General features: G+C 36.7%; 1 protein-coding gene and 1 pseudogene across 1 annotated transcript; one reads left to right on the forward strand and one right to left on the reverse strand.

Moving 5' to 3' along the window:
• LOC18766972 overlaps nt 1-1,018 on the forward strand; it is a 96,517-nt pseudogene extending 95,499 nt beyond the window's left edge.
• Nucleotides 18,242-22,387, reverse strand: LOC18768847 (putative laccase-9). The gene is made up of 7 exons (XM_007199683.2): nt 22,206-22,387; nt 21,970-22,121; nt 21,335-21,579; nt 21,051-21,179; nt 19,511-20,096; nt 18,802-19,151; nt 18,242-18,524 (listed from the first exon to the last, which is right to left on the reverse strand). Exons 1-7 carry the CDS (start codon nt 22,302-22,304, stop codon nt 18,391-18,393), a joined length of 1,695 nt encoding a protein of 564 aa, XP_007199745.1. The 5' UTR covers nt 22,305-22,387; the 3' UTR covers nt 18,242-18,390.

Genomic DNA, 25,185 nt, shown 5'->3' on the forward strand with positions numbered 1-25,185 from the left:
TGGGTGGTGGTTTGGGTGGCTGTGGGCTAGGAGGGGAGGAGATCGGGAGAGAGAGAGAGAGAGAGAGAGAATCTTGGTAGGGTTATTGTATTTTATTTTTTTATTTTTATTTTAGCCCCACGAGAATTGTTTGTGCCAATCCATGCAAGGGTGAGTACCATTGAAGGTACGCAGCTGGAGTCGGGGGTCGATCTTGCGACCTTTGACTCCATGGACAAAGTTGATAAGATCAAAAGGTGACACCCCAAATGTTCCTTGTTGCTTCAGATTGCTGTATCGAATGAGAAGAGCTCGTGGCATTCATTTGGGACCAAATTTGGATGTTGCCTGAGGAGGTCGCACCACTCCTCAGACACGCACACAAACTAGGGTTAAGAGTGGTGGGAAGTTCGTTCCACGTGGGATCGAAAGCATCTAAATCTACCGCAGAGCGATAGCTGCAGCTAGAGCTGCATTTGATGTGGCTGATGAGCTCAAAATTCCCAAAATGCATGTCCTTGATATTGGTGGTGGGTTCAAAGCAAATCAACTGTTTGATGAAATAGCCGAGACCATAAATGTTGCCATCAAATAATACTACTTTTATGATCATCAGTCAGATTCTGATCTGAAGGTGATGGCTGAGCCAGGAAGGTTCTTTGCTGAAACTGCATTCACAATGGTTGCAAATGTGATGGGGAAGAGAGTGAGGGGAGAGCAAAGAGAGTATTGGATTAGTGATGGAATTTATGGGTCATTTAATCTTCCAGCATATGACAAATCCTCTATGCAAATCTCACCCCTACAAATTCTAAGTCCTCACCAAAATCAAGTGACATATTCATCAACAGTTTTTGGGCCGACTTGTGATTCATTGGACATAGTTGTTGCTGACTGCAAACTGCCTGAATTAAAGCTGAATGATTATCTTGTGTTCCACAACATGGGCGCCTACACAACTTCTGCTGGAACCAACTTCAATGGCTTCTGCATTTCTGCTATTCCTACGTACGTGGCATTTACAAGTGCTAATAATTAAACTAGATTTTGTTGGGGTTCGTATGGCTGATGCTATTTTACTGTAATTTCTTCTTTTATTCTCTATTAAAAGAGAAAAAACTGTTAGAAGTGGGGAATGGAAAATAAGTTTTTTTGACTAGTTTCAAAAACAAAAATTAAAGTATTGTGTGATCTCTCTCATTTTTTTACTTTAAATCTTGTTTGACTGTTTTGTGTGATCAAAAAATTATTATATTATGGGTAGATGACATGGTTTATATTTCCCATTTTTAGTATAAATAAATATTTACTAATATTATAATACGTGGATAACTTGTATTACGTGTCTGTATTTTAGTATCATCCTATATACTCAGGGCTCGTTTGGTACATCATACTGTATTGACTAATTTATGTCAAATAGTATTAGTTTGTTTCAGAGAGTATTGACTGTTTATCTATAATATTATAAGTCGTTTTAGTTCTGTTTTGGATCAATAATCTAACTAAATTATACTGTATTTGGTACTTCGTAGGATAACATCGGATCATACTATTTTTTTTAATTCTTTGATAACTTGACAGTCGCGGGGATGATGAATTGATAATGTAACCAATAAAAGACGACAATAGATATCCAGCTAACAGTCTACAACTCAACAAAAGTGAGCAATCAAGAGCACATGTTTAACAAGAAAGAACTTGTAACCAATAAATCAGTAACACCAAGGGCATCTGAGGGCTGGAAAACTCAATCTTGGTACTACAAATTTCAAGTTTCCAATCTCACAATGGAATTTCAAATAGTATTGTGCTTTATAAGAGATATAGGTGCAACAAATTGTACTAGTAGAGAGATATGCAACAGTTCGCATTATATTTGTAACACTTGAAAGAAAAAAGACAATTAAAAAAAAACGAAACATGGGAAAACAAGAATCAATAACACGTACAAATTAATAATTCCAACTCAAATGGATATCAGCAGAGAAGTTTTTTTGCAACTAATCCCAGTGTTCCATGCTTCTTAAATTAAACATTTGATTTATAAAAAAATGTCAAAAAGGAAAAACTTATGACCTAATTTCCACAAAAATTGAATAAAACATGAAATATATCACTATAAGAAAATTGAGTATTTACTGCGTGCTATTTATGGTATGCATTTTATGCACGCTGTAAATGTGTTTTTCCATCCTCTTTTTCCGGCGTGCATTCATAGCGCAACTTAAATGAATTTTTTCTGTCCTTTTTTACGGCGTGCTTTTACAATGCGCCGTGATTTTTAGGCAATAATGGCGTGCTTTTGATGACTCTATTAATGGCGTGCAAAATATGCACACCGTGAAATCTAATCCTATTAATGGCATACAAAATATGCATGCCGTGAATACAAAACTAATTCTTGTTTTAAAGTCAAGGATGGATCCCAAAATGGTAAAGCCCACTACCTAATTGATTGAAGAGAAATGATGAAGCTTGTCTGCCATCATCGCTTGAGAGCCAACCACATATCCATGGGAGGCAATAACACTACCAGATTTTGTTGCCTATAAAATAAGGCTTCATCCTCACTTGTAATTGATAGAACAAAAGTCTTAATGAAAATATCATATTTCTATGCTCTCTATCTCAATTTTCTCTACAATTCCTCTAGATTTATAACACGTCATCAGCACGAATATCTCTAAAATACCAACTAGGATATTCGATCAAAACACTCTGCTTCATTGCTTTTCTTTATCGGGTTTGATTGAGTTGCTCATGCTCTTCTGTGTATCGATATAGCTTATGTGAAACTTTGTTATCACTGTCTCAGCTCTTTACTCTCTCTCTCTCTCTCTCTCTCTCTCTCTCTCTCTCTCTCTCTCTCTCTCTCTCTCACTCTATATAGCTTCAAAACACAAACCCAACAAAACAAGTTCTTGAGGAAGATCAGACCAGTCAGCAAGAATTATTTTTCCTTGTTTTGTGCCACAATTCCACCAGTGCTTCAGTCTTCATCTCTGGGGATGGATCAGAAACCTGAATCGAGCAAAGTATGCGTTACTGGGGCATTTGGCTTTCAGGCATCATGGCTTATATTAAACGACTTCTGGCTATCATGTAACTGGAACTGTTAGAGGCTAAAGGAGAGAAAAGATCAGACGCACAAAACATGATAAGATAATCTCTGCCTTTTTATCTTCTCCTTTAATTTTATTAATATTATTAATACCCTACAAGAACAGCACCCACCAAATGATGAGCTTCCCATCCTATTTTCAATTATTATTATTCTTCTATATTATTTAATATTAATATTAGTGCATGTGCTGGTGGCAGGTCAAATGAAAAGGCAGTGGCAAGTGTGATATTGATCACTTTCTTTGCTTGCCTGATTATATATTTGATATAACATGCTATATAGCTCACATATTAGTATATCAATATATTATATACATTAACAATTACTTATATACTATATATATATATATATATTAATTCTATGAATGGTTTCACCTCCTATATTTTTTTAGTGGTGGTTTTATCCTCACATTTATTTACTGTATGGTGTAGGTTCATTACCCATACAATTTATTTACTGTATGGTGTAGGTTTATTACCCATACAACAGTATTTATTTAAAAGTGTAGTGCGGGTTTATCGTCCACACAACTGCCTTTAATTTTATTTAAGAGTATGTAGCAGAATTAATGCTCATACAAGCACATTTACTTTATTATTGTATGGTGTGGAATTAACCCCCATACAACAAGCAATTTACTTTTATTTAAAGTATGGTGTAGGATTAACGTCCATACATGAGGCAATTTAATTTATGAATTTATTTTACCGCACATTTAATTTTATTTAAGGTATGGTGCAGGATTAACGTGCATACAACAAGCAATTTAATTGATGAATTTATTTTACCGCACATTTACATTTATTTAAAGTATGGTGCTAGTTTATCGTCCATACCAGCAATTTATTTACAAGCAATTTATTTTATGAATTAATTGTGCGGTGTGATGAGTTTTTATAGTATACAGATTAGGACCAGAAGTTCTTTGATCCTCATCAGACAATTACATCAGGACTTGAAGATCCTTGATGATGATAATGATATGAGAGTTGGCAGTCTCTCTGGTACTATACTTGTAAAGAAGAGATCGGACTTGAAGATCCTTGATCCTTGACATGTAAATAAGGACCTAGAGTTTCTTGACGATGTAACAGTATCGTATTGGTTAAAAGTATCGTACACATGAATAATAACTGTACTGGCAAATGTACTGTACACATGAACATACACAAAATTCATGACTTGATGAATAATACCGCATACATGAATAGTGACGTATGCATAAATATTAACCATTTTGGGTAAACCGTCACTATATACAAAAGGGAATATGCAGTTCCTTAAAGTCATGGATGAGCAATTAAATGAGATGCCAGAAGTTCCTAAAAATATGGACAATTATGTAAGGGCTTGAAGTCCCGAAATATGTACAGAAAATTGTAAAAATGTCAATACCATGAGAATATGTGATTTTGGCCCGAAGTTCAAAATCTAAGAGTATTGAATGCCCATACTATGAGAATATGTGATTTGGCATAAAGTTCAAAATCTGACAATATTGAGAACTTGAAGTTCCTATAGTTAAATGGACAACCCTTGAGGTATTATTACAAATTGTGGTGCGCCACATATTTCTTTGGCATAAGAAAATGATGAATTTAATAAAGTTCGATTATGTTATAATCGACATCTCAAGGAAGAAATATATTTTGTGAATTCCAGTCATTAAAAATACACCGTGAAATAGATAATATCAGGATAAACCTCAAATGATGAATTGAGGCTCCCCACATATTTTGTTGTATTTGGGCCGGAAGACAGTGGATCCAAATATGTGAGAGATCCCGAACCTGAAGTTTTGGGTATATAGTAGTTAATGCTCTTCACTACTATATTGCGATATTATCATGATTTTTACTCAATTCATATTTCATGTCCATTTGAAAAGGACGAATAAATTCTGAGGCTGTCTTTAGCCCGGGCCAGAAGTTTCGGGCTCACATGCATTGAAATATGTAATTTGAGAGATTTGATGTGGTTCTTCAAACCTATATGGCAGAAGGTTCCAAACTGTCGTTTTGAAAAGACGTAAAAACTACAGGTGCAAGTTTAAGAATTTGCATAATTATTATAACAGGAAATGAGCATATAACAGATGGATTTTTTCCACGGGCAATGAAGGTGCAGGCTCTGTAAAATTTATAAAATTACATTATATTTTGGAAGCCTTTGAAGGAAGAGGACGGCGCCTCTTTAAGCTTAGCCATGAACCTCTTGTGGTCTCCCAAAATCTTTTCATTGGAAACCTGCAGCATGTCTAGCCTTCTCAGAGTATCAATAGAGTACAAACCCACCAATTTCAACAAGGCATTATTTTCTTCTCTAAGTTTCTCAACCTCCTGTTGAGACTCATGAAGCATTCTCTGAAGAGACGAATTTTCAGTAGTCAGCTCCTGAACCTCGTTTTCTTTAGCACGCAAACAATCAGTCATGTTAGAAATAGAAGCAACACTCTGACTGCTAAAAGTCATTGAGTAATCAATAGCCTCTTCATCAGACCTCACTAATAACAGCATTTCATCCATTGGAATGAGGAAATTCCTAGCCACTATGACAATAGTCGCATCATTCATCATCACAGAATCATTAACCGTGAGATGACGATTTTGAGATACAAAGGATGGACGCCAGACTTTGGCATCACGAGTTGTGTTGGGAGTAACATTTAAATCAATATGGTTTGGGTAAGAAGAAGAGAGCCATTTTTAGGAAAGTTTTAAGAGAAGCTGAATTTTCAGAAAATGAAAGGAAGTTGAGTTGAAACGTTCTCCAATCAGGTCTTGCAGAGGCAATATCTATTAGAGAATATATGGTAACAATTTCTAGGATCCCAATATTCTCTCGGGTCCCCATATTCTCTTTCCCATATTCTACAACCTCACGCAGCCTCCATTAATGTATGTCGGCACTTTCGGCATTCTCAAGTATTATTTTCGTCAAAGCCGATCTTGCTTTGTGGATTTCACGGATCTAATTTTTCAAAAGCACATCGAGAACCCCGCGAATTTTTGTGGTTAATTCGAGATTCACCGGACCTAACTATTCCGCTCATTTATGTGTAAATGTGATACTAACGAAATTTTCTTTGCAGAAGACATCCAGTTTTCTCCATATCTAGTGATGCAAAATCCACTTGTTTTTCCTATCAGTGAGCACTCGATGTGCTTGAGAAGCGAGACTATCTCTAATCATCCATTCAGGAACCGAGACTATCCCTGATCACGTTTCAGTTAGATCAGGGAATTGTAAGGACGACCACATACTCTAATCTCCTGAGATTCTTCTAGACTAGGAGAAATGAGAGTTTGTTGTCTGCTCCCACCAACTTCCTTCCTTGATTGCTTACCTTATCCTGCAATTAATATCACAATTTTTTTGCATTTTTTCTCTTTTTATAACTCTCTGTTCATAAGGGATTTTATTTCTTTAGAACGAACATCCAAAGAAAGAATCCATGAAGTGATCCTAACTCTGAGGGTTGTTTGCTTTTTACAGAGAGAAGAATTGTGATTTTTGCTCTTGCAGGATATAACTAGATCATCAAGCGCTACATTTTATTTACTGGGCCGATACGAGCTTGAATGACACTTGAGAAAAGTTTCTCCCACCTAAGGATGAGTTTTTTAAAAAAAAAAAAATTTATAGAGATTCTAGAGCGTATCGTAATGGGGCCAAAAGGTTTGTTGATACGGTTCAAGCTAATAATGGGGATCCAGAAAAAAATTCAATGCCCTTGCAATTGTCGTTTAAACTTACAACATCACCATCATGGTATAGTTTATGGGCACTTGGTCATGAATGGAATGGACCCTACGTATACTAGGTGGATATTAATTTCATGGGGAAGAACCAAGTTCATCAGTACAAGATGAATATAGGAAAATGCCAGAGACATATTTCATGTATAGAGATGCATTCCTTCAAGATGATGATGCTGTTGAACCTACACAAGATAGAGAAGAGCTGAATTTTAAAAATTTAGTGGATGACGCAGAACTTCCCTTGTACACAGGTTGTTCTTACACAAAGATGTCTGCAATTGTTGTCTTATACAAGTATAAGGCTAGGCATAGTCTAACTGATATAGCTTTTGACGGGCTTCTTCATCTTCTTCACGGTTTTCTACCACGTGATAACAGACTTCCAAATTCTTTGTATGCTACCAAAAAATTACTCAATGATTTTGATCTAGGATATGAGAAGATACATGATTGTGTGCAAGATTGCTGTTTATTTAGAAAAGATTTAAAGGATGGAGACATGTCCAAAGGTGGTTCTTCACGGTGGAAAATTAATGAGCGTACCAAAAATATTCAACAATGAGTCCCTACAAAGATCTTGCGTTACTTTCCAATCATACCAAGATTTAGGAGAATGTTTAAGTCACCAGAAAAGGTAGAACAATTAACATGGTATTACACTAATAAAAGTCATGACGGCAAGATGCGACATCCAATAGACACATTGGCATGGAATAGGATTGATAATAAGTGGCCTTCTTTTGCTTCAGATCCACGTAATCTTAGACTCGGCCTTTCATCCGATGGATTTAATCCTTTCGGTGATCTTAGTTCTAAATATAGTTATTGGCCCGCGATTTTGGTTGCATATAATCTCCCCCCATCTCTATGCATGTCCAAGGAGAATTTAATGTTGATATTACTCATCCCAGGGCCAAGGCAACCTGGAAACGGTATAAATGTATATTTGGAACCACTTGTAGAAGATTTGAAAGAGTTATGGATCAATGGTGTAAGTGTTTATGATGCTTTCAACAAGTCCACATTCAATCTAAAAGCTATATTGATGTGGACAATAAACGACTTTCTAGCTTATGGGAATTTGTTCGGATATTCCACGAAGGGTGAGAAAGCTTGTCCAATGTGCGGGGTTGACACATGTTCAAAGTGGATGACTCATAATAGAAAGTGTGTATACATGAATCATAGAAGGTTTCTTGCACACAACCATCCATTTTGGGGAAAAGCAGGTTGGTTTGATGGAACTATGGAATGTGGGCGAAAGACTAGAACATTAACCGGTTCATAAGTTCTTCAAGTAGTGAAGAATTTCAATAATGATTGCGGAAAAGCAAAGAAAAAGATCAACAAAAAAAGGAAGAGAGAGACAGATAAAGATTCTATATGGCCTTGGAAAAAGAAATCAGTTTTCTTTGAGTTGCCCTATTGGGAGGTTTGTCATTTTACCTCTGATTTTTATTCAATTTTATTAGGACTTTATACTTTCTTTGTGTTTCTTTGGAAGGCTTATTGCTAAAGTTGATATATCATTTCTTTGTGATGTAGGCATTATTAATACGTCACAATTTAGACGTAATGCACATCGAGAAAAATGTTTGTGACAGCATTGTTGGCACTCTCTTAAATATGAAGGGAAAAACAAAGGACAACTTGAAATCTCGTAAGGATTTGAAATATATGGGAATCCGAAAAAATCTGCATCCAGATGATGATGGGGCTAGTTGTAAAGCGAGAGCATGTCACGGTATTGTATAGCTGAGCCTTCACACATCCATATTATAATTTATTTTCTCATTTCCATCCAAAGTAATGTGTATGTTTTTTTTTTCTTTTTGGTAGCAAAAGTTCAGTCTTGATGATTGCCACAAGAAATATACTTTTCGAAAGTTACGCGAACTTTGGAGGGACCATCAATCCAATTTAGTGAAAATGGTGATGAAGCAAGCTGAAGTGGTTGGCCTACCACACGCTGCTTCTCTCCCCAAACCGGACAATGCAAAAACTACGGACGAATGACTCTTATTTCTCAAAGAACGAACTAGTCAAGAAACTAGAGTAAGTGTGTATTTACTTTTTCATCTTTATTGTGTCTTAATCTTTGGTGTTGGCTGCCATTGATGATGTTGTAGATATTGATTGAGTGTTTCACAAATTTGATTTGAGTGATACATCTTATATTTGGATATTTACCTATGTTTGTTGGGTCAAATTGATTTATATTTTAGCGTTAATTTGTTATGTTCTCTCTTTGTGTAAGAAAAGTGTCAAAAGTTCAAGGAAATATGAGGGCAACACAAAATTTAGGGCATAGAACGAGCCGTAAAAGCTTTGCCTGCATAGAGGATGAACTGGTAAAAATGATATTAGTTTGATCTCAATTTGTAGTGTGAGTATTGATTTTTTTTTTTCTTTTTGCAGCAACAGAAAAGTGAGATACCTGATGCAATTTCAAGGACTGATGTTTGGATCTATGGATACAAAAAGAGAGAAGAATAAGGATGATGACGTTGAGGATCCAGATTTAGTGGTAAAAACTGTTTGCTGCATATTTTTAGTTTTTTTCCTATGATTGATATTTAAGTTTTTATTTTTGTGGTGGTAAATTTTAGAAAGAAGTGAAAACGTACAAAAAAGAACAAGGACAACAAAAATGTTCTATTAAAGATGATGCTGTAGCAAAAGTACTTGGTCCTGATCCACGAGGACGAATAAGAGGAATGGGGTTTGGGGCAACCGTTTCAAAGATTGAAGGTCAAGTTCGTGTTCGTGATCAATTCAATTTATTGGAAAATGAGGTTATAGAATTGAAAAATCAAATGACAGATCTTCATACTCGAATAGCAACAGGGGAGATTAACATTGTAAGTCTTATTCATATAACAAATATTCTTAGTTGAATACCAAATGTTTTGAGTTATAAATTTGTTATTCAATTAATGTCTTCCTTAATGTAATAGGAGAAGGAAAACTTAAGTGTCCAACATTTTGCTAATGAGTGTACAAAGCAAACAAAAGGTAAATAATAATGTTCAAAATTCTGCTAATGAGATGGCACAAAGCAAACAAAAGGAAAATCCAGCTGAGAATGCAAAGTGTAAACAGTTAAATTGGATTGGGACAAGTGAAGTTGTTGGAATTTGGGAAATTGCATCAACTGATCCCAATTCATTAGTCCATCATGTGCCTCTTGGTCACGAGTGCTGGAAAGTTTGGGTGAACGATTTAATGGATGATAATATGGCCTTGTATCGACCAACACGTGAGTTCTTTCTTCTTCGTGAAGCATTAGGAACTACGATTGCATGGCCGATCAAGTACATCAAATTGTGTTAGCGTTGCATCTTTGAGGTAAATTCCTTCTTTCACATGTAGATGGTATAGTTCTCATTGTATAATAATCAAGTCATGACTGTGCATAATCAATGTTAAAAGAGCATAATATATATCATTGTATATATATATATAGAGTTTTTTTCTAATGCGGACGTCTGCATTATGTTAAAGTCCAGTCGTCTCTTTTGCAACTTCTTTTTGCAAGTGAATTTGGTTCTTAGTGGAACCCACTTGGCTTGAGGAACCATACTGGCTTAGTGGAACCTGTTCATCACTGACATGGCTCTATAATAAAACAAAAAAAGAAGCCAGCTTACAGTAGCAACCAATGTTATTGCTTATTGTTCTTCTGCACACCTTCCCACTTTTCGGATACCTTTTGGAAGGCCCAACCCCTAATTATATATTTATATATGGAGTGCTTACCATTTTTTTGCTTTATACACGTATGAAATCAAATCCACCTACAGAAAAGAAGCTGGAAGGACATGACCGGACTTTAGCACAATGCGGATGTCCGCATTAGAGAAAAACTCTATATATATATATATATATATATATATATATCATTTTATATATACGTCTAGTGCATAATCAAGTCATGACACTGATATATATATATATATATATATATCATTGTAAATTATTATGTTTTCTACTGATTGGGATCCACCTTTGTTGTGATTTAAAAATAAAAAAAAAAGACTTTTTCTATTTATATATTTGATATCCTGCAGGTTTTTCTCAAAAGGTCAAAGAATGCTCATGAATATTGTCTACTGCTAAAGGACATTATTTTAGCATAGGTTGATGTTAGAGACTTATTTTTGTTGTTATCTTCACAAGTGAATGGATTCGAGGCTGTAAAAATGTTTGGGAATGTTTGACAGAACTCTTATGTGTTTCTTATGTACTCTTAAGAGTTCTATTTTGAATTGATTATGATGGTGATTTCAATGATTAGTTTTTTTATATCTCGTATATTTATTTGAATTAAAATGTGTTTCTTTGTTAAACTCAAATGCCTGGGTTAATAATGAAGAAATGTATTGTCAAAGTGAATATTGGAATAATCAAAAAATTGGATTATATTTATAAAAAATTTAAATTTAAAAAAACCACATAGACATGACGTGCAAAATGCGCTGTTAATAAATATGAAATTGAAGCTTTTATGGCACACTTAAGGAGCCGTGTAATGTACACCAATTAAGACGTGAACAATGTGCAGTAAATATGTATCAAATAAAGCTTTTATGGCGCGCCAAAAGAGCCGTGTAATGTATACCAATTAAGGCATGCAAAATGCGCCGTAAATAGTTGTCCAAACCTGATACGAGAACTCAATCATGGCGCGCCTTATTAACGCTTGTGGCAAGCGGATGCACACATTAAAAAGAAAAGGCTTTTTACGGCTTGGCCATTCGTGACACGCAGTGGCACGTTGTGAATTATCATTTACGGCACGCAATACACACCGTAAATACCCGATTTTCTTGTGGTGTGTAGAGAAAGATGTAACGACCCGGTCCTAAATAAATTGGTAAATATTAATTTATTCAGAGAATATACCATTTTGCCCCTAGAATATTTTATTAGGTTCAAAGTTGACTTTTTGACTGGGAAGAAATTTGGGGATTCCAACTGCACCGTTGCATAGAGCACGGCGAGATGAGTTCATAGACACGTAGTGGGCTCAAATCGGAGTTGTAACGAAGAAGTTACGAGAAAAACATCACCAGTGACAAAATCGTAAATATTTTGAAATGAGTTTTTAATAAATAAAAAAAAACCTAAAAAAAAAAAACACACACACACACACTCTCTCTCTCTCTCTCTCTCTCTCTCTCTCTCTCTCTCTCTCTCTCTCTCTCTCTCTCTTTCTCCTGCAAGCAGCCCCTCCCCTTCGAATTTGTTTGCACAACCGATGGCTCCAAGAGCCACCATCGGCCACCACTTGGGGCGGCATGGGTCCCAAAAGGACCATCATGAGTTCCTCTTCTAGTCCCACCTGGTCTCCGTCGCCAACCACCAGCACAGTCGCCGGAATCTGAAAAAATCGGGCCGATTTTTTCAAAATTTCAAACCGCTCGTTCTCTCTGATTTCTTCACCGATCCAGTCGAGTAAGGTATGGATTTTCGACTATTTTCCATGCTCTAGTTGTTGGTTGGGTAGGATTTCTTTCATTTTGAGCCTAGGTCAATTGATTTTCAGTTTTGGGTTTACGATTCCGGTCACTTTTTGGGGTAAGCCCAAGAACAAAAGTGACTCCAAATATGGTGTTTTACCTAAGGTAGAAGTCTTTAGCTGAAATTTTGAGATTTTCCGATAAGGCATTATCTCTTTGGACACCCACTTTCTGCCGGTGCCTGTGGCGGAGCGTGGGCACTGTAGCAGAGGGGCATTTTGTCTCGATGTGATCCCCCCGATGTCACGAGAGCGTAGGTGTGCTCGGATTCCAATTGGGTTCATTGATATTCCTGGTATAGTAGATGCTATCACACATACAATCATACTCAATTCGATGGAATTGTTTGATCTTAAAGGGGATCTTCTATAATTTCGCGCGTGAGGGGTTATTTCTTGGTTTCGTATGGTTGACGTTTAAACCCCGAACGGATTTCGCCTGTTGTACGTTATCGGGGTTTGATAGGTTTGAACTGTTGAATAGTCTTGAATTTAATATATGTTAATCTAGGCATTTCTAGGATCGTGTAGGAATTCACGGATAATGAATCGGAGCCCCGGATGTTCCGATTTAATAACTTAAAGTTCAGGTTTATAATAACCATCCAATCGTGCGATCGCGAGCAATCCAACCGTCTGATCCGGACCAAACTTGTAGGACGTGTATCCTAAACCTTGTAGAACCTATAGGAATTCTCGGATAGGAGAACGAAGGTTGTGGGCCCCATGGGCCTGTTTGACCAAGTTTGGGTAGTTTGACTCTTGGTTGACCGTGAGTCTTCCCAAGATAGTTTAACCTTTCCAAGAGGATTATGATGACCCTAGTGACAGGTCTTGAGCGTTGTTGAGTTAAGCTGATTATGTGGGATTAGGATATTAATTTATTATTTTAAATTGGGGAATTATCGGATGCTAGATTGTGGTTGAGGCTTATACAACTTTAGAACTTAATATATATTTATAAAGGTAAAAAGAGTTTAGAATGTCAGTTTGAAGTACTATAGCACTACCCTATGTACCTCCTCGGATATTGATTAAATTGTAAGTACTATTATGTAATGGTTAGGTTACACATGGCATAGGTTCCCATACATGGCGTTGGATGTTCTGGCGTATGGGGAGATTTTGTGATTGTTAGGTCCCACGTGGCATAGGTTATCCGGCTCGTGGATAGACCCCATACGTGACGTTCGATGTTCTGGCGTATGAGGGAGATTATGTAATGGTTAGGTCACACGTGGCGTAGGTTATCCGGCATGTTGACAGACCCCATACATGGCATTGGATGTTCCGGCGTATTGGGAGATTTTTTGATTGTTAGGTCCCACATGGCGTAGGTTATCTCGCGTAAGGACAAACCCCATACGTGGCATTGGATGTTCCGGCGTATGGGGGAGATTATGTGATGGTTAGGTCACACGTAGCTTAGATTATCCAGCCTATTGACAGACCCCATTCGTGGCGTTGGATGTTCCAGCGTATGGGGAGATTTTGTTATTATTAGGTCCCATATGGCGTAGGTTATCCGGTGTGTTGACAGACCCCATACGTGGCGTTGGATGTTCCGACGTATGGGGAGATTTTGTGATTACCAGATAGATGAACAAAGGTATTGTATGAGATTGGAATCAGGATTTAGTGGACAGAACTACGTGTGGCTTGATCCCTCAGTAAGGGTACGTAGGCAGCCCAGGGTAGTGCCTAGGTGCAGCCGCTGACTAAACATTATAAATGTTGTTTTTAGGTTTGATTATATGGTATTATGGGTCGAGGCCCCTAAGACTATTTTTGGTAATTCATAGATGGTAGTTGTTGCAGGCTAGAAATTTGTGGGAAGTCATTTCATGTTGACTATAGTGGTACTCATAAAATTATTTGAGTTCCTTAATTGCATTGTTAGTATATTAATTGACTTAAGAGTACTGTTAGCTGTTCTGCCTTGATTTATTTGAAGGTTGGAGTCCTTGTCTGTAAATTGTGTGCTATTACGTTGTGTGTGCTGGCAGTTGGCTTTTTAAATTGTGTTTTATTGCAGTTTGAAAATTTGGGGAATGTTCAATTTACAAGGAAGAATTTGCCGAATTTTCGGCAGAAAGTCTCGTGCCCTTATTCCTTTTGGAAAATGAGGCTTTAGTTTTAGTGATTGGGTCCGACATCAGAGTGATGTCAGAATTTCCACAGGATTCGTCTCGAGTTTCGGAAAATTCGGGGCGGATCTTGTCAAAAGAGAAGATGAAGATAGAAGAACAATAAAGAATAGTAGACTTACTTTGAATATGTCTGAGCTTTTCCAAAATTCCTCTTAGCCATACTTCTTGACAAGCACAAGAAGCTGCTTCAATGAATTCAGCTTCGGTGGTGGATAAAGTCACCACTGGCTGCTTCCTTGAAGACCACGACATAGTCCCTGAACTCATTTTAAAAACATAACCTAATGTGCTCTCCTATCCTCTAAATCCCCAGCATAGTCGATGTCTGTGTAGGTTGTTAAGTTCCTCATCTTCTCCATTTTTGTAGAACACACCATAGTATGTTCTACCTTTCAAAACCTTAAGACTCTTTTAGCCGCCTGCAAGTGAAGCTCAGTAGGATTTGCCATGTACCCATTGATAAGACTCACTGCAAACATCACATCTACCCGAGTAGCCATTAAGTACATTAAACTTCCCACAACTTGTTTTGTAAAAGGTGATGTCAACCCTTCACTCCATCTTCCTCTTTTGAAAGCTTACAACCAAGAACAATGGGATTATGAATTGGATTGCTTCTGTCCCTTTCAAACCTCTTCAATACCTCCAGTGCATACTTCTTTTGATTAATAAATATTCCCTAGCCCTTTGCATCACCTCAATACCAAGAAAAAATCTCATCATCCCAAGGTTAGTCATGTCAAATAACTCTTATGTCACTCACTTAGAGTGTCATGTGTTGAGGCCCAAAAGAGTCCATGGTTAGGCCCAAATAAGTTTCCGGCCCAATATAATACTGTTTTAAGAAAAGTCATATATCGGAGTACACGAAGGCTCGTCAGATGCAAGTCATAGTCCACATGCCATGCTAAATAAATAATTTGCCATGCCAAGGACTGAGATAATATTACAAAATACAAGCCCATGCTAAACTAGGCACCGTGTCCCTCTTCAAAGACGATAAAATTAAAGCACGCCAAGCGACAAGCCATGCCAAGCAAGGAATTATTATTCTGCACCCAATCACGCCACAAGCTTAAGTGGGCCTCAAGCCACTCAAATACCCGGGACTTGCTTGAGTGGGTTGTGGTATGGATGGTAATAAATTGTCATGAGGCCCATTGATGGGCCGAGAAATGGAAGTCCCAGGTTGCTTAGGAGCCTTGGGACTCAAGTCCATTTCATAGGCCCAAACATGTGGGTGAGCACAAAGAGAAAAATAGCCCAACCAAAATAGCCCATTAACTCAACCAAAAAGCCCAATGCTTGATAAGGATAGCCCACTTACTTGGTAAATCAACTTGGCCCATACAATCACAATAAAGAGCTGCAAAACCCCAGCACTTGGCTGGAAAAACAAAAGCCACGAAGGGGAAGTCTGAAGGTCCATTATACAAAGCTGCTGGGAGGTTCCAGCACATGGGAAAGGAGCAAGTTTCAAGCAAAAGATACCCAAGGGACCAAAGGATATTGGCACGCAGCCTGCTAGGAGAGGAATCGCGTTTTGAACCAGTATGCATACCCATTCTCTTTCCCTCATCAGACCTGGCCATGGAAGAAGGAAGAAAAGAAAAGAAAGAGATGGCTGGAAATAGAGGCAGCTGTGGGAAAAAGCATTAAGCTCCCAAAAATCCCCGATTATATGAGATTGGACAGAGAAGATTTTGCTAGAATAAGATAAGTCAAAGAAGGGGATGAGAAAGGAAGGAAAAAGTTGGCCAAATTAGATAGAAACCATTAGGGTTTCTTGGAAAAAAATGGCTTTCAGCGGCTATAACAGGGGCCTCTTTTACCCAACCAAGGACAACCCACATTTCAGAGAGCAAGCTTCCTCTCTCACCTGCAACACCCAACAAATTCGTGCTTTGTTCATCCTCCTCCCCATTTTTCCCCTCATGGTAGACTGCTCTAGCATTTGACAAAGTCACTGTCAAGCTGCCCGAAATAATACTCAAGCCACTCATTCCTCTCTTTTTCCTTATTCTCAGCTAAACCTCTCTGCAAACTCTTCATCTCCTACCTTAATAACCCTTCCTCTCCCCCCCCCCCCCCCTCCCCCAAGAACACTTAGTTTTCTCTTCAGTGCTAAACTCATGACAATTTTGCTCCCATGCCACAAGCTTCTCATGCCAAGCTAGAAAATTTATCTGTAAGCTGTTGTTATTTTCATTGGTGAACGTAACCAAGGTGTTTCCTAAAGCCATACTATCCTTTCGAAGCATACTTGGGGCTTGATCTCTGAACTCAGGCTGAAGGGGCAATTTCATCCATTTTGCTATTTACAACAGCCCAGGCCCATAGTAGCTGCCGGAACGAAAAAGCCCCTACAACATGAAATAACTCTTATGTCACTGTCGGACAATGACACAAGAGTTGTTTAATGTCACTCTAAGTGAGTGACATAAGAGTTATTTCATGTCATTGTCGAACAATAACTGGACCTGTTTGTCCAATTTTAGAGACACTGTACCATTTTGTCTTCATGCCCTCCTATTTGTCCTTATATGATAAAGCCCCTTTTAATATAGGTGATCATCATTAGCGCCCCTATGCTCCCACCTTTAATTTTTTGGTAGATATTAAAATGAATGCTTAGATGTTAACACATTTGAAGTTTTCTAGAAAAGAGAGTAAGCTTTAACTCTCGCTCTCATCTCTCATCTCTTCTTATCTTTCTCTTCCTATATTTTCTTCTTATCTTCTCTGCATCTCTAGGTTCGATTAGTGAACCCATGTTAATGGTGGTTCGATGGTTGTGGTTGTGGTGGTTGATAGATTCACCGATCAAATTCGGAAGCAAGAGTAAGGGCACACTGCCTTAACCAACTGGGTTAACCCAACAAAATTTTTAACACTAAAACTTATGCTTATTGGACGGAACTAATTTTTAGGGTCACCATTATTTATCATGGCTACAATACTACTACATTTTTATATGCCTAAGCCCTAATGTCGTATATCTTCCACACGTATGCCATGTGACAACGTGATGATTATTAACATTGTAGAAGAGATAATTACTAATTATAATATGGTAATTGATGGGGAAGTAGGAATTTATAAGTTATAGTACAAAATGAAGAGGTTTTTTTGTTGGAACTATGATACAGATTTTGTGTTCTTAAGATGTTGGGGATTTTGATTTTATTATTAAATTTGGTAAAATTTAGTGAATTGGATGAACTATAAGGAAGATTTTTTGAGATTTTGCTGTGTAATTGATATTAGGATTGAAATTGGAGGAGGAAAGCATGGAATTTGACTGGGAATTCACTGAATTCGCACCAGGGACCTGTTTGCAAAGTATTATGCAGTTTTTGGGGCAGTTTTATAATTTCTTGAAGTGTAAGCATCAAAAGCTTGGGTACATATTTCTAATTTTCAGAAATGTTGAGACATTAAGGTAAGTTCGGTAAAGCAAACGTCCTTAATGGAGTGGAATAGAGTTAAAGCGGAACATATGGAAACGTAGAAATAAAGAAATTGTATAGAATTTAGTTACTTATGTACGGGACAAATGGTAACACTTTTTGTTGTTGTACTAGGGACTCCAATTATCGTGATACTTATGATTGATCGTGGCATTAGTGAGGTATATCTTACACTTGCATTGAAATTGAGGTAGGTAATATATTGAAAAGGATCTTTTATGTAGTCGAGTCACTCAAAAAATAAGCTCCTAATAATTTATTCACTCAAAAAAGATAATCAAACATTATAGAAACTTGGATGATACAATTATTCTTAATAAAATCAAAGTCTCAGTATAACTATTAAACTGAGATCCATGAAAGAGAAAGTAAATTTCAATATTTATTTACAAGGAGGCATATAAGCAGGTGCTGGGAGCATGCTGGTTTCAGTGGTGTGTCCATTTGTCACAATGAGTACAGTGGCCATTCCCCAGCTGGCATGCCTTTCCAAATGACAGTGCATAAACCATACTCCTGAAAATAATCATCAAATAATTCATTTAAATAGTTAGTTAACCTAGCTCCATGGTTGCTCTATCTTAATTAATTTGCCTAATTACATACATTGTACACATGGCATGTTAGATGTATATTATTATTATTTGTCAGAGTTTGGAAAGGAGAGGAGAGTGGTGTCATTGAGATTCGAACCTGACACCACTTATCTGCAGACAAATGCTCTTATCACTGAGCTATGAACCCAATCCCATGACAAGTACAGTAATTAGGTGGCTATAGAAGTAGAACTTACCAGGATTATCAGCCTTAAATCTGACGGTTGCCCATCCATTCTTTGGTACACCAATGGTGTTTACTTCAGGTGGATCAACCAAATTGTAGGTCTTAGGGGCCTGATTAGGGTCGAAATTCCCAGAACCAGTTCCAACCAAATAAAAGCTGAAACCATGGAGATGCATCGGATGGTTCTCAGCGGCAATCATGTTGGTCCCTTGATAGATTATCTCAACTTCTTCACCATATTTAATCATTCTCACCTTCGTTCCAAAGTAAGGATATATTGTGTCGTTTCGCACGTGTCCCGTGAAGTTGAAAATATAAGGTTTGTGTGGGAAATTAGCTGAGTAAACTCCATTAATTGACCTGTACATAGGCAATAAGGTCATTTAAGTTAGATATTTTTTTAATTAAAAAAAAGTTCTAGTTTTGCAAAAAAAGAACAAGTAATAAGACGTGGATTAGAGAAGTAATAATACTCTCTTGCATTTGAGTCCAGAGAGTATATTAATTTAAACTATTATTTGTATTTATATTAAGTAAAACGCACGCTTTTGGCTCAGTTACCATTTTACTCTTCTACGCGACTATTCATTTCCTTTCAGTGAAGGAACTAGGATGTAGAAATATGGGATGGGCTGAGTTGGACTGGGGTGAGGTGTTTAGTTGGGAAACGTTATATACAATAATTAATTTGAGCAACTAATTGAAATTACGTTACGTACCCGTAATAGGCTTGCAGTATATCAATCGATGGAGTCACAAAACTGATGTTGTTTAAGCTTGCAGCAAGTGCATTGTTATCTGGCCCATCACAAGAAGAATTGGGACAAATTCTTTCATTTATGGAAACAGAGATGAAGAGCGTGTGTGTGATGTGTAACGGGACACTAATGGGGTAGTCTTTGCTTGCCAAGGCCCTCACTTGCGTAGTGAAGTTTGAGGCAGCCGTTCCGTCGGCGAAATCAGGAAGAATCGGAGTGGGAATGGTTGAGGGGGTCGTGCTGCCGTTGTATTGAAGAATGGCAGAGGTGGTGCGGTTGTTGAATGCAACATCCCCATCAACAAAAGCATGGGAAGCTACGTGATAGTGGCTGGGAGACTGGTTTGCAACTACCAAAATGTCCATGGTTTGGCCTGGAGTTATCATGAGGTAGGAGGTGGTTATAGGTTTTATGTATGCACCATCTTGAGCTACCACTGTGAGGTTGTGGTTGGCAATGGCGAAGAACATTTCTTCGTTCAACACCGCGTTGACTAAGCGGAGAAGATACGTCTTGCCATAATCAACAACCCAACGATATGTTGTTGCTGCAACAGGAAATCAATCAGTTGTTAGCAAATTAATGATGTCAAAGTATGTTAGTTGTTAGAAATAAACAGTGTTCATAGTGAATCAAATATGAATAAATCAAACATTAAAGTAGAGTAATGTTTGAATGAAATAATAATGTCTTTTGTAAAATAATTGTAGTTGATATACCTAATTCCTAAATTATAGTTAAATATAATATTGCCCTTCATAACTCAGGGTGACCCACCTTTATCCTATAACTGAGATTTTGAGTCCACCTTTACAACTCACCATTATGTCGGTTAAAAGTTGTATTAAAAATGTTGACATGATTTCTCATATTAAAAAAAGTTCACATGACGTGAGCGCACTCATGAAATGTGCAACACATGAGTGCCATGTGTATCAAAAATAAAATAAAATATTTCATTTTTAAAAAGTTCAATTTAAGACCCAGCCCCAGCCCCAGCGACTTCCCTCACCGGTACCCTGCTATAGCCCCACGTGCCCCCGCCCCCCCTCCAACTGATAACATCCCCAAAGCACTATTAAAATGAGGGCGGACTTATTGTCCTATTTAATTGGTTTAATACATGTCGGTGTTATATTTTAATCTTTTACTAAATGGAATTCAAAGGAGGCGGACTTGCTGTCCTACTTAGTTTAATACACATAGGTGTTATATATTAATTTTTAATAAACGGAATTCAAATCTGGAAAATCTAGCATCAAGAAAAAAAAAAAATACCACTAAACAGCTATTTTCAACTTGCTTACTACTTTTCGCATACACCACAAGTCAAAAAAGTATGCCGCTTTGCATGATGTTCCATAAGACACCTAGAAGTTTCTTCTTTTACGCGGGAATGCCAACCCCACTTAGAAAAACATTCAATTGCTTTTCTCATGTCCACATATAATAACAACAGATAATCAAATGAGATTAGGTTTGGATATTTGATTATAATTACCATTGGAACACGCATTAACCAAATCTCCTGGCTCTCCGTTGATTGTGAAGGCATCTGAAACATTTGGATCGCCACCCGTTGCGAGGGCATTTTTAATAATTTCATTCACATCTCCCTTGTACCAGGATCCTGACAATGACAAATGGAAAATAATTATTGAGATTCGATGATGCAACCGTAGATGTAACACTTTCTGTTTTCATGTCTGTGGTTGTGGTATGGCCAGCAGTCCAAGTAAATTGTTAATAACTAATACATATAAATTTTTATTAAAATAAAAGTACCTAGAACCAGTGTTTCTTCTCCATCTGGTTTTGTAAAAGGATAAGTGGTGTTGAGCTTTGGTAGAATAATGATGGCACCATAGACTGTGGCACGTGTCCAATCACTATGAGCATGCCACCATAATGTTCCTTCTTCGGTGGAGAAGATAACTTCATAAGTGAAGTTTGACCCTGCTTGAATAGGGCACTGTGTTATGTTCTCTGGTCCATCATACCATGGATTTCGTGGTTGCTTCACTCCATGCCTGAAAATCTTAAACAAGATTAAAAAGTTTGTTTAAGATAGAAAAAGACTAAAGACTTCCCTACCCCACTTCCTTCCTCTGGCCTTTTATTTTTCCAATCTTTATAAAGTTATTCGCACTTTCACTTTCTCTCTCTAAAAGACAAGGACCAGCTAATAGTCATGATCTCTCTTCCTGTAAGTAAGCTATTGGAATTGGCCAGAGAGCCCATCATAAGATGGGGAAGAGAATATTCCATTCAAACACACAACTAACGATCCATAATTTTCCACCAATAAGCTTAATTATCTATCCAGCCTATCAAGCAGTTTTGGACTATTGGTCAATGCCAAAAAATAAAAAATAAAAAATAAAATCTAGAGCTAAGCTAATGGGATTGGTAGTTTTTACCAATGAAGGGTGACACCGTATGAGCCTTGGTTGTGGACATTCACAAAAGCAGTGTCTCCCTTCCGGACGGTGATGGTCGGCCCCGGCAAAGTCCCATTCACAGTTAAGATGGTCTTTGTTTCGCAAAGCCTTGTAAAATTCAATTCTGTCAGCTGCAAAACAAAACAAAGCAACGGATGATGATGAACATTCGAAGGCTGTAAAAATGGTGTTAGTGTAATGCAGGAAGCACTTACAACAAAATCATAATAATGGGTATTTCCATTAGCCTTGCAAAGACCCAAGAACATAAACCCTACACAGGCTAAGACCCAACTCATTTTCTTAAACTCCATTTCCAGGTCTTGAACAGAAAATATCTTCGCTTCTCCTAGTGTGTTCTTCAGGTTGCCCTCGAAGTGTTGTGCGGTTTTCGGTCTCAAGTAAAGACCTATTTATGGACAGACTTCATGGCAAGTTGCTTCTATTATTAAAAATAAAATAAAGTCGGTAAATAAATAATAAAAACACGAGGAAAACGAAAAATAAATTTAAGTTTTAGTATAAAAAAAAATTCCACTTTTAAAAAAGGCTAATTTTTTTCAAAAAAAATAGAAAAACTCCTCAATTTTCAAATCCAAAACATGCAAATGTAAATAATTCTTTAAAAAATTCAAAATTAATAAAAACATTTTTGTTTACTTTGTCTTATTTTAAAAATATTTCTCTCTCGTTTAGTCTTTTCCAAAATGTCGCTAGCATGGAAAAGTTGGTCCAGTGCACAACAGAAATAAGTTCAGGCACTAGTACCGCCGTGTTTTAGATAAACAACTTCATTACTAGACAAAGGACAAAAGCCGTTCATTCAAGACCGCGACAGGAGAGCGTCGACCTTTGCTTAAGTCTGGTAGTAGTCACATATCCTGTCATCAAAGGGGTTTTTGTCGGTAAGAACTGTTCTAGCCACAGTGATCTGTGCCTCGATTACCAGTAAAAATAATAAAGTAACGTCAAACTAGACTAACTAGATTGATATTAAAACAACTTCCAGAGGCTTGATCCATTTTGTATTCTACACACATCATTGGAGTTTGGAAAAGTTACAGATTAGGTCATCTCCTAGTGAGGGTTAAATCCTTAAATATAGTTCAAAATTTCTAAAATTAATCTCCAAAATTGGGCTCAACGGGTTAAATACTTGGATGGGGCCCAACTAATATCACCTAGTCGTTAGGTGACATCAGCTAGTTTATTTTTTTAATTCAAAAAAATGATTGTTTTTTTAAATTTCATTCTTTTTCATAATTTCTCACAATCTCTTTATAAACTATCCTTTATCTTTTTCCATTTAAATTAATTTTTAAGAACAAGAAAAAATATAATCATAAATCTATAGGGCTAATCACGTAGATGTCAAAAATCATATCCCAAAGTATTTTTCTCTTTTAAAATGTATTTTAAATAGAATATAAATAGTAGTTTAATTAAATTAACTAATAAATTTACATCATATACTAAAAATTATTAAAATATTAAATTTAGCCATTTGCTGTTGAAAACGGTTAAAATATAGTCCGAAGTTAAATATAGCCCTCTCCACCTAGAAATGGTCTTAGTGGTCTCAAATATTCATGGTATTTTGGCGGAAGTTTGATCTACTTTGTACACTACGCACATCTTACAAATTTTCAAAAGATTACGAACGAATAGTCATAGATTCGAATAATGATTGCACTTTGGCAATTTGTTTAAGAGGAAAGCTCCTTCTCAATCCATGTCAGCACGCAATCTCACTATTCCACCCATCTAATATGCTTGTCAGCTATATATTATTTTGACTTCCATTTTTCCCATCTTTATCTCTCTCTTTCGATTCTCTCTCTCTCCCCTGCATTAAATTTTGGATTTGATGGTTGATTAGCGTTTACGTTTATTATTGCGTGTAACAAAATTCACCAAAATATTGCCCAATGATAATAATCAAAGATAAAAGACAATCACGTAAAATCTTTCTTGAATAAACTACAAAAATGTTATTATGGTAAAACTGATGATACGTGATTAAAAAAAAATAAATTTAGGTTTTAGCTATAAAAAAACTTTCAACCTCACTCAACACGAAAAACCACTAAATATTCAAATTCTTTGACAAGTCGACTTCTATATCTGCTTTGAAATATTCCATGCTTTTATGTTCTAGCAGCAACCTTTTTTTTCTGTGAAGCTCGATTTTATGAGGGAAATTTTTTTAAAGTTGTCCTAAAACAAAACAAAAGACTCCAAATTAAACAAATCAAGCAAACCTCGCAAGTCGAAAAGGCTTCAGAAGAAACAAGTTAGGAATCCGTTAGTGTCGCATACTAATTAAGAACCATAATAAAATGTCTCAGGCTCTTAATTAATATCTAAAAATCCAAATTTGATTTGCTTTCTGTTAGCCGCCTTGACAAATTTGTCAAGGGCTAGATATAATCACAAGGAAGCGTGTGGACCTCGAGTTTTGACATTTGCTCCAAATACAGATTTTGATTTGAGATCTCCCACCACGCACTTCTAGACTGCTTAATTTTTATTCGCACGCGTAATGTCACTCCCTTTGGCTTCTGTGCGGCCATGGCTTAATTTAAGGTTTTTTTTGTTTTGGGTTGTGTGATTTAAGAAACGTACTACGCTAAGTTTTGGTGATTTGAGTTTTTTTGTTGTTTACGCGAATTTTGTTCGATTGAGTCTTCTTTTGATTTTAGTTTTATTGATTTACTTTTACCTATTGGGTTGTTTTTCCTTTCAAATTTGTAGTTGTTTTGAAATTGGTTTGTATATGTCTTTAATGTATTCCTGAAGTTTTTTTAATGAATATCATTGTTTAACCAAAAAAAAAAAGGTCATGTAAAACAATTGTATTTTATCCACAAAAGCTAATGTTCATTGGATGGGTTTGTTTTAAATTTACAACGTTCTTTTTTAGTCATCATTATTTTTTAGTCATCATGTTTTAGTCATCATTTTTTACCACGTACTAAATTATGTGCTTCGAGCTGCCCATGTGGTGGCATCTTTTATTACTAGAATAGGAGGGATCCATAATTTGAATATGTGGTGGCCTGAGTGGATTTTTGATATTTTAGCCTTTGATGTTAACGTTGCAATTCGTCTTTGAATAAAATTTTCCATTCTTTGGCCAAAAAAAAGTATATATATATATTTTATACAAGCAATATATCATATATGCAAAGGCGG

The sequence above is a fragment of the Prunus persica genome, chromosome G8 (assembly GCF_000346465.2).
Source record: "Prunus persica cultivar Lovell chromosome G8, Prunus_persica_NCBIv2, whole genome shotgun sequence".
Taxonomy (NCBI): domain Eukaryota; kingdom Viridiplantae; phylum Streptophyta; class Magnoliopsida; order Rosales; family Rosaceae; genus Prunus; species Prunus persica.